Source organism: Brachypodium distachyon, chromosome 3 (assembly GCF_000005505.3).
Source record: "Brachypodium distachyon strain Bd21 chromosome 3, Brachypodium_distachyon_v3.0, whole genome shotgun sequence".
Lineage (NCBI taxonomy): Eukaryota > Viridiplantae > Streptophyta > Magnoliopsida > Poales > Poaceae > Brachypodium > Brachypodium distachyon.
In genome coordinates this window covers 4,061,613-4,076,213 of record NC_016133.3, presented here as the reverse complement: position 1 = coordinate 4,076,213, position 14,601 = coordinate 4,061,613, and the positions used below count along the sequence as shown (strand labels likewise).

The 14,601-nt window shown below is 42.8% G+C and overlaps 1 protein-coding gene and 1 pseudogene across 1 annotated transcript; one reads left to right on the top strand and one right to left on the bottom strand.

Moving 5' to 3' along the window:
- The first annotated feature begins 5,592 nt into the window (after window positions 1–5,592).
- Window positions 5,593–9,949, top strand: LOC100834108 (annotated as a pseudogene).
- A 142-nt stretch (window positions 9,950–10,091) lies between these two features.
- LOC100829102 lies at window positions 10,092–11,616 on the bottom strand. The gene is made up of 2 exons (XM_003570956.4): window positions 11,314–11,616; window positions 10,092–10,543 (listed from the first exon to the last, which is right to left on the bottom strand). Exons 1-2 carry the CDS (start codon window positions 11,390–11,392, stop codon window positions 10,344–10,346), a joined length of 279 nt encoding a protein of 92 aa, XP_003571004.1. The 5' UTR covers window positions 11,393–11,616; the 3' UTR covers window positions 10,092–10,343.
- Window positions 11,617–14,601: the final 2,985 nt, after the last annotated feature.

Below are 14,601 nucleotides of genomic sequence, written 5' to 3'. Positions count from 1 at the left end.
CGTAGGTGCAGGGCTGGGTGAACATGCAAGCTAGTACTCTCACAGCACATGCAATGCCATTACAGCTGAGTGGAGGGAATCCTAAATTCCAGAGAAGGGAGATTTGACGCCACAGGGGGGCAGGCCGGCCATGGCGCGGGCATTGAAGGCCGGCCGCATGCATGTTGGTACTTACTGCCTAACCAATTTACTGTTACGGAGACATATATATGCATCCAGATATATGGAACGGCCGGAGTTAGGGACCAGGGGTGCTTTTGTTTCAATCTTTAGTATTGAAGAGTAACATTTTTACTTAAATATACAACCATGTTACCAAGAGATACATTACTTCCACCAATCTATATTAATTGTCACTGATTTAGTACAACCTGTACAAAATCAGCGAAGACTAATATGGATCGGAGGAGTACATCATTATTCTAAACATCGCTCCAGTGATTCTTCACACAAACAGAAAAAAAACCCTACACATTTCGAGAATAGATTCTATATTCGTGGATGATGTGTGTGAACCTTATGTATATTTAGGTGACAAAATGCTATTGAATTAATTGTGTGCATGCTACATTTTATTGTTTCCTGATTTTCAAATGTATCAATCGCGCTCAATTGAGTACACATAGATTCACCTATAGCTAATTCAGACTAGTAGTATGTATACTCCCTCTGTTTCAGTTTAGAGGGTCTATTTTTGAAATATTGTAATTTCACTATACAAGGTCATTCTCTACTCACACCAACTCTCATCTCAAAACAATCAATGCATGTTGTCCTAAGTTTTTGAGCAACCAATTAATACATGAGAATTAATTCTTATCCAACACTTTATTAGGCCTTACTTGCATGGTTACAGAGATTTTAGAGATAGGCCCTCTAAGCTGAAACGGCCGGAGGGAGTATTTATGCACATGGAGCACCATAAATCACAGCTAGCTTGAGTTCACCATTATATATTTTTCAAAATGGAGAGACTCGACATGCAAATAAATGTACAGATCTTGCTTTAGCTGGGGGTCATGTTTCTGCTATCAATGTGGCATAGATCGATCATGTATGGACATGCTAATTACGGCGCTGTCGACGACGCTACAAAATTAATGCACTTACACGTACGTACGTGCGTGGCCGCCTACAGTAAACGACCAAGGTTGGATTTGTTTAGTGCATGTTTTTTCTGTAGTACTGTGCACGATAGCGTAAGTACGCGCGGCATTTACGGGCCGAAATTGGGTCATCAAGACGGCTACGTACGTACGTACGTACTCCGTGTACGTATATGTGAGGCTCGACTACTTACTGAGACAGCTAGCTTGATTCACCCTAATCAAGTAGCTAGTAATTAATTTTAGGGTTTAGGGTATCTGTACTTTTCTTTGTTCTCCCTGTCCCTGTGCTATCTCTGTAAAATGCTTCGTGTTTGACATTTTTTATGTAGTAAAATTAATTAAGGGATCCCCTTCCGACTTCGCTTAAAAAATTGTCAAACGTGTCGCAAGTCTTAACAGTTTTGTTTTGACGGCTGAATTTCTAGCTAACACGGATAGTCTCCTTCCCTTCCCAAGGTCGAAAGCACTTCTAAAAAGGACGTCAAACAAATCTGAAATAATTGAGTACGTGAACACAACATGCACGAAGCATGTAAAAAAACAATTAAAAATCCGGACAAATTCTGTATGATAAAAATTATGTTATGAATAGTTGTAGATTTAAATAATTTGGTTGTGAATTGGGCCCATAAACTCTAGAAACACACATGAGTACTGTGTTGTTTCTGTTTCTTTATCTGTTCGGATTTGGATTTCAAATTTCACAACATGCATTTTTCAAAAAGGAGGTTGACCGAAGGTCTCTACACCAATTGATGCACACAATCTATGTATTCTTTTAAATTTTCTTATAAAAAAAAGATCCGAGTTTAAGATTACAAGCTCGAAAAGGCCAAATAATGCCCCGATCACTAAGCCTATAACTAGCGCATCATATCCAAACCGGTTGAATAACTTGCTACTGACCATCTCCAGCCGATCATACAAAAAAAGATTTTGGTAAGACTGTTAGTCTGTGTTTCTGAGCTCGGTAGGCCGGGTGCACAGATAATAACTCTCTCGTCCCCTTACACTGAATTCAACAGTTTTTTCTGGGCGTGTTTAATTGGTATGCTCAACTCGGCCTTTCAAGTGAAGTGCAGCATCTTTGACATCATGGTACGTTGTTTTCGGTTGCCTGCACGTTCTCTCTGTTTAGATCAGCAAAGCACGTTGCCTAAAGCTAGCACCACTCAGCCAGCCTACTCTAGCTAGAGAAGCGCAGAAATCGATCGAGCTATCGTTTAGCAGGCGAAACGCGTTCCTTTAATTTATCTGTGGGCAAAACGAAAAAAACTGTGGGCAAGCTAGATCAATTTGCACCCCTCGATCTCTTCACTCGAGCAGCTCTCATCACCAACAACCGTGCCACGCATCACATTTTCACGTCGAAGGCTTTTTTCAACGTATGATCAGTTCTGATGGATCGATTATTGAAGGCCAACTGCAAGCCAGCTCTAGCTAGCATAGCAGCTGGGCAACATATTCATCATGGTACTATATATAAGACAGATTGCGTGCATACGTAATCGAATCCGCAGAGCAGAGACCCGAGATCAATCTATGGTCAGAAACCGATCGATCCCAACTGAACATCGTCCAGTCATCTTGATGAAGAGCCTCTCGTTCATGTGTGTATCTGCTTGCTTAATTAATTCAAAGCTGCATGCATGCGAGCTATTCTATTATTCACCAATCGGCCAACCCCTTCCTCTGTTATATGCAGTACACCTGCATACTCAGTTGCTCACATACATATGGATGCATGATAGCATAGAGTTAATAAACTACTCAGTCCTCTCTGGATATCTAGATCGCTCGCCGGCCCGATCGATCTGCTTGACTAATTAATCAAAGGCTGCCGCGTGCATTATATTCATCAGTCCATGCAATGCACAGCCAGGGTTTCAGAGAGCTCCTTAACATCCAACGTAACGTACAGCTAGCTACGGAGTAGCTCCCTCGGACTAACTAGCCAGTACAATCTCGATCTCTACAAAGATCGTGACGTACAATACGTACACCGTAAGATCGAGTACGTATGTCGTCATTGACACGCAGATCCCCCTACATACATATTCACGTACGCACGCATAAGAGTAGATCCCCTAATATCCCTATAGTACCATACATGTACATAGCACGACCGCACGACAGATCGAGTACGTCCTCCCTAGCTCGGTTCCATATATAATTCTTGTCCAAATATTACATGCATCTAGACAATTTTTAGAAACAGATACATCCATTTTTTTAGCAAATTTGAGACAAAGAAGTATACAACTGAGGGAGCATGTACCTGGGCGTCGGGTAGGTACTCGATCAGGTGTATACCACGCACATGTAATGTGCACTACGTACGTAATTAAGTTAGCTAGGTACGTTACGTTACTCGTAGCAATAGCTAGCGGGCTGGCTAGCCAGAGACACAGACTGCTCTGCTAGCTGCGTGCAGACGCAGATGCGGTCAGTCGCATATGCTAGCTAGACGTATACGTAGATTAGCTATAGTACATAGCTAGCCCCTTTGGAGTTAGTGGCTGCAGAGAGTGTAGTAGTGGAGGCCACGCACAAATGTACTGGGATCCCTGCATGCCCGCGCGCCATGGCCGGGAAACTGATGAACTGATCGATCGGCTTTCACGCACGCAGCTGCTGAATGCTGATGCAGAGTTTGCAGAGACGAGTAACGTACGAGAGGTCGTCGTGGTGTGTGATTTGCTTTCTCTGTGCCATGATTGGGCCGGGGGCCACACCGCAGCGATAGTGAAACGCCGGGGTTTGTGGAGGGCACGACAGACAGCTATGGGATTAGAAGGATCGAGAGAGCACTTACGTTGGCAACGTGTTAGTAATGCACAAATACCTGGAAAAAATCTTAAGTTTCAGTACTCGACCACTTCATATTTGCTTCGAGATTAGAACGAATAATTGTACGTATGGGATCGAGTTGTCGTACGTACGTGTCAACATTGCCGTCGCGCGTACGTGCTAGCTTGAATTCAACGCATAGGTCCATCGATCTCACGTGGGATGCACGTACCACTGCACAAGATATATACTGCACGAACAATGTAGGCAATTGCTCGATCGATCCATGCATCTCGTCGTTTCTGCCTCTGTTCAACTTCAACACAAGCTATAATGCTAAGCTTCCAAGTGTGGGCAAGATCGAGAGGGCAAGTATTGCAGCCAGCTAGAGCAGCTAGCAGCCAGACTAGGTAAGGTATCCGGCCTAGCTAGTCCTCTCTCTGATTGCGCTAGTTGCTGGATCGATAGATTCTGCGCATCTAGCTGGATTAGCTAGCTAGCTAGCTCGGTCCCCGGCCGGCCCCGATCGAGCTTTAGGGACGACAATTATACCATCTGATCACCAATAGCTGTGGTGGCCGGCCAGGATAGCCCTGGCCGGGGCGTACTGCATGCAAGCGAGCTTTAGGGAAGCCACAGTCCAACCAACGAGCTAGGAGTTTATTCGTTTTGGACTATTTCCCCATCTATTGGGTTGCCTTGTTCTTGCCCATGCACGTACGACGGCCGGCACTGCAACTAGCTATATACCATGCACACATAACACGACGTCAATTAGTATTCCTTGTCCGGATATATACGTTAGTTGTTGAGTCCTATCGGTAGGGATTTCTTTTTCCCTTCATAAAGAAAAGTATCCAAGTTCAACGACGCATACAAAGGGCCTGGCGAGGGATAGAAGATAGAGGTAGCAAGCAAAAGTCCCATGTATAGGTAGTTATTAAACAAGCACGCTCCTGTAAAATGAAAATGATGTATACAATTAAGCTTATGAATGGTGAAGAATTTTCTGAAATAATTCCATGGTGTCTTTGGAACTTCAATATGTGTAGATTGTTTGTAATGTCCTAATTAATTGGGTAGATGCCGTGTGCCTTGCATGTCTTTTATTTCCCAAGATATATATATTTTGAGCCAATGATGTGCAATTTGTATAAAATAATAAAGTCATACCACAAGTTGTTCGCTTGCTAATGTTTTTTGTTCTGGTTAAGCTATCTTCATCTTTTGGTCCCGCAAGGCCAGACAGGTCTAAGTTCATTTCACGAAAACCTTCTTGTTAAGTATATTTCAGGGAAATAGTTGGGGAAGTTGATAAAACTCGATGGCGCAGCAAAACGTGCTATTCCATCTAGTCTCCTTGTAATCTCAACAAATACATGTTTGCAGCGAGTGGATGAAGAGAACTGTAGTAGGGTTTTTTTTTTGGAGCGAAAGAACCGTAGTACGTAACGTTGAGTGTCAATAGATCCGTTCGAATAGACTCGAAGCGCGACCGGACAAGATGACGCTGGGCCTCTGAGAAACAACGGTCTGGCTTATGGCCCATTACACGATCTGGCCCGGCAGGTACCATCAAGTCCATCTCTCTTTTTTTTTCCGAATCGGACAAGCCCATCTCTCATTCCCCCTCTCTTTACGGTGATCTCGAGGGAGGCCCTTATTTGCCGTTCTTTACGGCTGACAGGGGCCTTGCCGCCTGAAGCACACTGCACATCAGACAGAGAGCGTTTTCCTCTCCGCCTCTCCGAGTTCCGGGTTCCGGCGACCACGGCCGCGGCCTCCGCCGCCCCGCGACCCGTCGCTTCCCTCTCCGTACCCAACCGGGATGGCCGGGAGGGCCTCCGTCGAGCGCGTGAGGGACCGCGCTACCGGCCTCGACAAGTTCGTCCTCCGCGAGGCCGCGGCAGCTCCGTCGAGGTCACCCTTCCTTCTCCAGCTCTCATCCTCCACCCAACGACTCTATTGCTTTATCAATACATGCTCATCGTAGAAAATTAGAGATGGAACTGGAAGCTTTGCTCGATCTGTTAGCTAGTCCCGCAGCGACCCACACAAATCGGTTAATTTAGTTCATAGAAGAGAAGTTACATAGTAGAAGTATAAAATGGGTACTGAAGCTTGTATTAATCGTTAATTGATGTCTACTAGAGTAGTTAGTGGGATTAAGTGTTGATTTTCAAGAAATGGGGATTGAATGAGTACACGGAGTGGCGACCATGTAAGAGATAAAGATAATTGGGTCAAATGCCGGTTTGGTGTTTGACCCTTGGCTTTGGTGCAGCCAAAATTTTCTTATTCTGAAATCTTTCATTTGTTAATTGATAGATCTGTGTGGATAAGTGTTTGGTTGGGTGTGGGCTCTGTGATAGCTTTGCTTAGCTGTGCATTAGCCTGGCCTCATCAATATACGGCGTTGGCATGTTCAATGTATACTCTCCTTTTGTATTTTGTTGAAATTAGTAGGTTATGGGCCTATGGCTGATTCCCTGCTTATGCTTCAAATTTATTTGAAGTGCTTAATTTCCCTCAGTGAACTGTACGTAATTTTAATATGTGAATATACAGATATGCCAAAAACTGGCATATTGTGAAAAGAATGGGCATGTTTTGGTTTAGTTACCTATATTACATTATAAAGATTCTGGAGACAGCTAGACTAAATAGTGATTTATCAGGTTCATCTGCTATCAAATCCGATGCGACACTGGTGCCATGTCCTTGTCGGGGTGGACAGTGCTGTCAAAATCATATATATTTATCTTTTCTAACTAAAAAATGCAGACATACCTTTTCATAGAAAGGGAGATGCAGCCATACTTAATCAGGCACAACTGATGACGAAAGTTAATACGAAAATTGTGATGTCATCTCTTGTCCTCTCTTGGATGGTTGGAACCGGGACAGTCCCTCCATGGAAAAATCTATAGGACACTATTGGCAATTACTGGTGCATCGTACTTATTTGAGTCAATTCATGAAATTAGCGTCCAACTCTCTTTGCTTTTGCAAGTGCAAACTGAAGTTTGGTCTAGTCAAAAGTAATTTATGGATAGAATCTTAATAATAGTGTTACACTTCATACAAATCTATGGTTATAATCTTAATAGTTCAGCCTTGAGCCGAGTCCTCAATCTGTTCTATCTTGATCATGGCTGTGTTTTCAAGGAATGGAAGTACAGGCGGAAGCTACAAAACTTGTTGGTAAAATAACAGTTGTTCCTTACCATAAGGGTTATGCCATGTTAGTCATTTGCTTAGTGTTCAATCAGAACAATTTGCTAAAAAAAAACAGTTGAACAAAAATATTTCCCAATTTCTTTTTGTATGCTTTTGAACTTACCTATATAAAAGCATTCAGCATCTTTATTGTTCAGGTGTATTTTTATGGAGGACAAGTGACCTCTTGGAAAAATAACTTTGGAGAACAGCAGCTTTTTGTCAGTAGGAAGGTAATCAGATATTTTAGTTTTCGTAAAATTATTTTTATGTATAAATGGACATTTTGTGTATCAATTTCGAAATGCCTTTTGCAATCATCATTTTTTTTCTAAACCTTGTGTCTCAAATTTTATTGGTAGGCTTCTTTCAAACCACCGAAAGCGATTCGTGGGGGCATACAAATTTGCTTTCCTCAAGTATGATCCAAAAGTGTTAATAGCATATTACGATTCAAGGAATTGACCTCGCTTGTAATACCCAATAACCCAAATGTAAATTGCCATTATGCAGTTAGGGAATCACGGAGTTCTTGAACAGCATGGATTTGCAAGGAACCGACTTTGGAGTGTTGATGAAAGTCCTCCTTTTCTAGATACGACTTTTGATTGTCATATTGACTTGATACTCAAGCAGTCTGAAGAAGATTTGAAGATCTGGCCACACAGGTTTATGTTTAAATATTAAACTATCTAATAACTCTGTCAGATTAAAAATTTCTACCTTGAGTTTATATATTCCTTTTCCTTGGTCCCTATGTTAAATTGATGATGCTGGTTATCCATATATTGCAGTTATGAACTTCGTTTGCAAGTTGCTCTTAGTCCAACAGGAGATCTGATCCTGATATCTCGAATAAAAAACAACAATGCTGATTGCAAGCCATTCCAATTTTCATTTGCATACCACACATCCTTTTCAGTCTCTGATATCAGGTACCTTTTAGAACGTTACTTTCTTGCCTTATGTAACTTTTGTGCGAATGAAGTTATTTTGGATGTTTCTTCGATTCTTTGATTGGAGAGGACTGTAACTTATATGACACTTTCCTTAATACTGAGTTGTGTTAAATGAACCAATTTCGGATTCTGTACTCTAGTAATATTTCAATTGCAGAATATATACGCTTGGGAATGGACATCTTGGCCAGTACATTGTTTTCATTTTCTTTCTCTGAAGCATGTTTTCACATTCCAGTGAAGTACGGGTCGACGGTTTGGATACCTTGGACTATCTTGATAATCTAAGATCTAAGATGCGTTGTAATGAGCAAGGTGATGCAGTTGTATTCGAATCGGAAGTAAGCTTTGTGTATGCTTCATAGTTTCGTCTCACTACAGTAAGGCACTAATTATGTTCAGTGTTAATTATTAAGGTGGACAGTCTATATTTGAGCGCTCCACGCAAGATTGTGACCATTGACCATGAGAAGAAAAGAACACTTGTATTAAGGAAGAAGGAACTTCCTGATGTTGGTGAGTTAGCCTCTTTTTTCTAAATTATATAACATAGTTACTTTGGCCTTTTATTTTGTTTACTTCCATGATGTACTGTCATTGCTACTTTTGTTTGAATGCAGTTGTTTGGAACCCATGGGACAAGAAAGCAAAAGTGATGCCAGACTTTGGGGCTGAAGAGTACAATTGCATGCTTTGTGTAGGGGCTGCCTGTATTGAGAAGCCAATTACCTTAAGGCCTGGTGAAGAGTGGCAAGGAAGGCAGGAAATTTCCTCTGTTCCATCCAGCTACAGCAGTGGACAGTTGGATCCTGAAATAATTCGACAGATGCAACGTATCTAAATTTCCTGATGATTGTATGCTATGTAAGTCGTGGACTTATCTGATGAGATCTTGGGTATTGCTAGTGTAGTCTGTTCTAAACTTTAAGCTCTGATTGTTGGATGCACTTCATATGCTTACTTTTAAAGTCCATGAACTCTGTAACAGCTTGCTAACATGACATCAGAAACATATTTTACGAAATATAAAATGGATTGGTTTGCTATGAAATAGTTCATGATTAGATAATAGGTAGTAACACTTACTCCCTCCTTCCCATATTAAGTGACTTTCTATTACATGTATCTAGACACTTATTAGGCATAGATACATCCATATTTGGGCAAATTTGAGTCACTTAATATGGGACGGAGGGAGTACTTTTTTCTTTCTTGTAAACCTACTATTCAGTATTTTTTTTATCACTGTAATTGAAATGGTTTTAGCAATGGAATAAGGGATTTGTTAGTAAAACTTGGGCATGATATGGAGTACAGGATGAGCACTTGATCCATTATTCTTTTGGTCATATGAACTCATCCTCATGGAATCTCCTGGTGCTGCTTAAAAACCAGGTAGCTGAAATCAGGCGCGTGCTGAGGCCAGGCGGTGCCTTTGTTGCCACAAGCCTCTTATCCTCCCCCAGGAACAGCAGCCCGTTCTCCGTTGGACCAGCCGCTGAGACAGGTAAATCGACCGGATCATTTACTGCTATCTATTTTCTGCTTAGCCGAGTTTTATCGAGCTTGATGCAGCTCCTCTGCGTTTTGCTGCAGATTGTTGGACTTGTAAATAGTAGCTACGGTTTCTTCATGGAAGGAGGGCTGGGAAGATCTGTGCAAATCCTGTGGCCTGGTAATTACAGCAGCAAGATGCAGAGGTCATTCATCATGTTCTCTGGGCAAAACCTTAGCCAAGAATTCAATCCAAACATTGTATATCCACAGTTTGTTGTTTGTTAAATCATGCGGGGGAAGTACAACTTACTCCAAACGTAATACACATTAAAGATTAAACTACAACTGAATCAATATAAGACACCCTGTCTTGAAGTGGTACGACTTCACTTTCTTCGGGCAATGGTGCTCGAACCAGCCCGGCCAATGATGTTTATATTTGTACTATGTTGTATTCAGTGTCACAACTGGTGACAGGAAGAAGCACAACAATATTACAGCCAAACGAAGCTGAGAGTTTGGAAACTGACTTCAACATTTTGAAATAATGTCGGCTCAGTCAGAATTTACACTGATTAATTCACAACCTGTTTTCTTTCATACCAGAAGCAGAAGAAGACAGCAGGCAAGATTTCCCTGACTTATTCCTCCCATTCCCATCTACGGAGTAACAATCTACTTTTTATGTACATATCACCAAGGTAACAGCTGGGTTTTATTGGAGATTCTCAGATGACACGGCGCCCGCCATAGGCGTCCATGCCAAAGTTCAGACCCGCAGCTCACGGCGCTGCACAGATGCACAGTGCCAAAACGACGGCCTCCAGAAGGAGGCCCGCCGTGGCTTCTCCGGCGCCGGCCTGAGGCCGGAGGTTTGTCTCTCCAAGCTCAGCATGTTCCACATCACCTGAACATCGTCGTATCCACAGGTCTGGATGTCCCTGTGTAGGTCCACGACTCCTGTGCTCCCTGCACCCCATTTGTGAACAAAAATGGTGAGTGTTGTTCAATACTTAATTTGCATATACAAGAGAAAATGTTGGTTCTGTACGACAACAAGATGACAAGCGGCTAGCAAAAAACAATAATAAGAAGAATAACCAAAGAAGGATTCAACCCTAGCAATTTACAAAGTGGTTTTGTCCAAGGCTGTTGATGCATATGTATATGTCCAAATGGCCGTAGGAAGCAAAGGCAGCATAGGTTTGTAGGATACTTAGTAGCATTGTAGTGTTCGCCTTTGTTTTCACCTTTTCTGCTCAAACATGGACCCGTTCTTTTGCTACACTTATATAGTAGTATTTCCTATGTTCCAAATTAGTATAAGATAATCTTTTGCTACACTAAATATATAGTCCGTATAAAATTCTAGCAACATCTACAACACTAAATTAGTTTTACTAAATACATCATGATATATATCTTCTTATATACTTATTTGATATGATGGATGTGAGTAACATTTTTCTATAACCTTGGTCCAATCTAAACTTTTTTTGACTTAGGACAGAGATAAAACATGCTATGATTTAAAATGGAGGGGGTACTACTATGTTTTTGGCACTACAACAGCAGCAGTGATATAAAACAAGGAGCGCATCAAACAACACGGGCATCTCATTTCACAAATTGCAACGATCCTTTTTTCCTAATTAAAGGGCTGTTTAATTAGTTGGACCAAGAATCCAAAGGTAAACACAACGAAGCGGTTCAGAATTTCAGAGACGGAGGCGGCTTACTGTTCTTGCGCGCCCGCCGCGCCACGGCCCGCCACGCCCGGCGCACCGGCGCGACCACCCTCTCGCGCCACCACGCCATGGCCGAGACGGCGGCGACGTCGATTGGCGAATTAAGCTCAAGAGCTAGCCTCCCTATGGCGCGCAGAGGCACAAGAGAGAACAGTGCGGTGATGTGTCTACCGGGCGCCTCCGTTTCTGCCGATAGCTCAGCTCGTGCCGAGCGTGTCTTGGTTATTTATATAGGACGAGTGGACGACGGGGTCGCAGTGTTGCAGCGCTGGCTCGATCGGCTGCGCGCTGCTGGCTGCCGCACATGTGGTGCGTACGTTACGACCCGCCCGCTCCAGTCCCACGTATAATACGTACCCACGGGCGGGCCAGGGCCACGTACGGGGTTGTGATCTTCACGGAGGTTCGGTGCGGTTATCTCACGATCCGACGAGATTCGTTCTCGGGGCGTGCAAGGTGTGCTCAACGATCGTTGGGGCTTTGGGCGAGCAACGAACAACTCAACGATCGATTGATTGGGGATCCCGGGGGTGGGGTTGGGGGGACGGGATCGACGGAGGTTCACGTGCCGCGATACGCGGACGTACGAAGCGAATACTACCGGCGCTACCAAATGACCGAATCGGATCAGTTGCCCAAATGGAACCGGGCTGCTGGCCGTTGCAGCAGCAGCTTGCAACGCAATCTCAGTGACGGCGTTAGGATCTCTGTTTTTTTTTTTATTTTAGAGCGGGGACGTTAGGTTCTTGATAAATGGCACGGCCCAGCTCGATCGCACCGACTGGCCGGGCCGCAAGGGCCTTCACTTTCGGCCCAACGCCATACCGGCCGCAGCTTGGACGCCACCGCTGCACTCCCCGTGTTTGATTCGCTCCTTTCGACCAACGATTTTACAGGTAGGACCCCCATGGCGCGTGCCACCGAATCATATCGCCCGGCAGAATGCCAGAGCGTGGTGGGCCCAAACGTACGGCCCGGGGGCCCGGCCTTGCTTTTGACGCTTTCGTGCCATTTCATAGGCCCGTTACGTGCGTACACGTAGGACCAAGCTAGGCAGCCAGCCGTCCTCTCTCTTCTTCCCTCGTCTTTTTCGTCTTTCAAGGCAACTGCGCGGTTAACCGGAGCAAGCAAGTGTAGATTCTGTTTCTTCACCGGAGGGAGCGCGGAGGCGAATAGCCCGCCGAATGCGGTATATGTTCTTGTCTCGATAAGATTGCCGCTATGTCGATATGGACATGGATCACAAGTGTACCGACAAGCGACAATCTCACAGGGTCTCAAATCCAAGTCCGAAACACAGCGGGAGAAGCGAGAGAGGCGGATCTAGTGATTATAGACCGAATTCACAGCCTAGTTTGAAATTCGTACCTTTTGCCTTTTTTTTTTCCCACAAACTATTCATGATTGGATTGTTCCTTTTCTTTTCTTTATGTGTGGATCCAATTTGGATTTAATATTGTGGAGCACTTTAGATGTACATATCTTGTCAACTCACTCTTTTTCGAGATAAATACAACTTTTTAAGGTGCTAACATATCTTCTCTTATAGTTGTTCGAATATAATTTTTTCGGCTTAGAAATAGCAAAGGTTCTAGATACTCACTCCTTTTCAATTTATTAGGCGTGTCTAAAAAATTCAAAATTATCATACGTCTTGCTTTGAAAATAGGCAAACATTAAATGTTGGTTCTCAATGTAGAACCAACCAATAATATGTGCTCCTTTGTTATTCTGATTCTTGAGGGAGGCCCGGGAGGAAGTATATTCTCTCTGCGATTGACCTGGGGATGCAGGGGAGACCTGCCTTGACTTGACCCAGACCTGGTTATTTACGCTCACATGCAAGGAAACTGGTCGGAAGTTTCCTCAATCTACGTAGCTGACTGCCTTACTCCCAAGTCTTTGTTTTCCATTTCTTTATGTCCCTTGGTCTTGATTCGGTTCATCTGTGGCCCATGGAAGAACTTATCATGTTTTCTCACAGCCTCACATGCTCGCTTGAAGCACTGACACTGTGCTAGCATATTCGGAGCACATGCATGATATGTTTGATTTAGTTTGATACGCAGCTGGGCCCATATGTGATTGAACTAGCTACCAGATTTAATTTGCTACACCTATAGTAGTCGCAAAGTACGGCAAGCCTGCAGCTACAAATTGTTGGCCGCATTCGGACAAGAGTTTTCCAAAAGAAAAAAGACCACCTCACGTTAGACTTCAGCGCAAAACTTGTAGAAAAATTAAATTTAAAATGTGGCAGCCAATTAAACACATGCTATATGTAAATTACTCTATTAAGTGTTTACTTATTGTTCATTTTTTCTTTAAAAAGGAACAAATTAAGATTGTACGGATAGACGAGCCACGGCTACAAAAATGACGAAAATTGAACTATATGAAGTTTGCATAGGATTTTCTCAGGCCCTACGAAACAGCTCCTTTACTTAGAAATCTCCAGAATTTATACAAGCTTCGACAAGATATTTGAAGATGGGAACAACCTCATCTTACTCGCAAAAAAAAGGGAACTACCTGATCTTTTTTTTTTCAAAATTGTCCAGGAATTAACCCCCTCGAGCCCTGTGTCGTCCTGGAGCCTCCGAGCGGCATTGGAGGTGAACACCAGATACCTCGGATACCCAATACACTCGTAACTAAAAAATGTATAGTGCAAAACAAGACCTAAGAGATACTCCTCTGAATATTTCGACAATAATTTAGAATCGGATGGAGTACAAGAAAGCTAGCCAGGTCACTGATGGCTAGGCTTCTTGGGTGCGATCGTCCTGCAGGTTTGTTTGGTTCTAGCAGGCGGGCGGAAGATGTACATTAGAAATTTGTTTGTCTGTTATCCTTACATATATTGTACTCTCTCCGATACATAATAACTGTCGGGATTTAGACACTTATTGTGGATCGAAGGGAGTATTTGATAGGTCAGCGAGCATTCGTCAGATTGAATGTGCTCTCTTTGTTCTAAAATACAAGCCATATTTTGCTTTTCCTTGACCAAGATTTTCACCAATAATTAATTTATTGGTACATATTTTATGCAGTATTGTATCCTTAGTTAAAAAGTTATGGTTATATATAATTTCTACATATCACAAAACACGTGTTAATAGAGTAATTTTTGAATCAAGTCCTTGACCAGAGGAAATGAAATACTTTTATATATACTCCCTCCGTCCCATACTAAGGGACTCAAATTTTGTCTAAATATGAAATCATCTATATACTAAAATACGTCTAGATACATAATTTCTGATGATATAATTT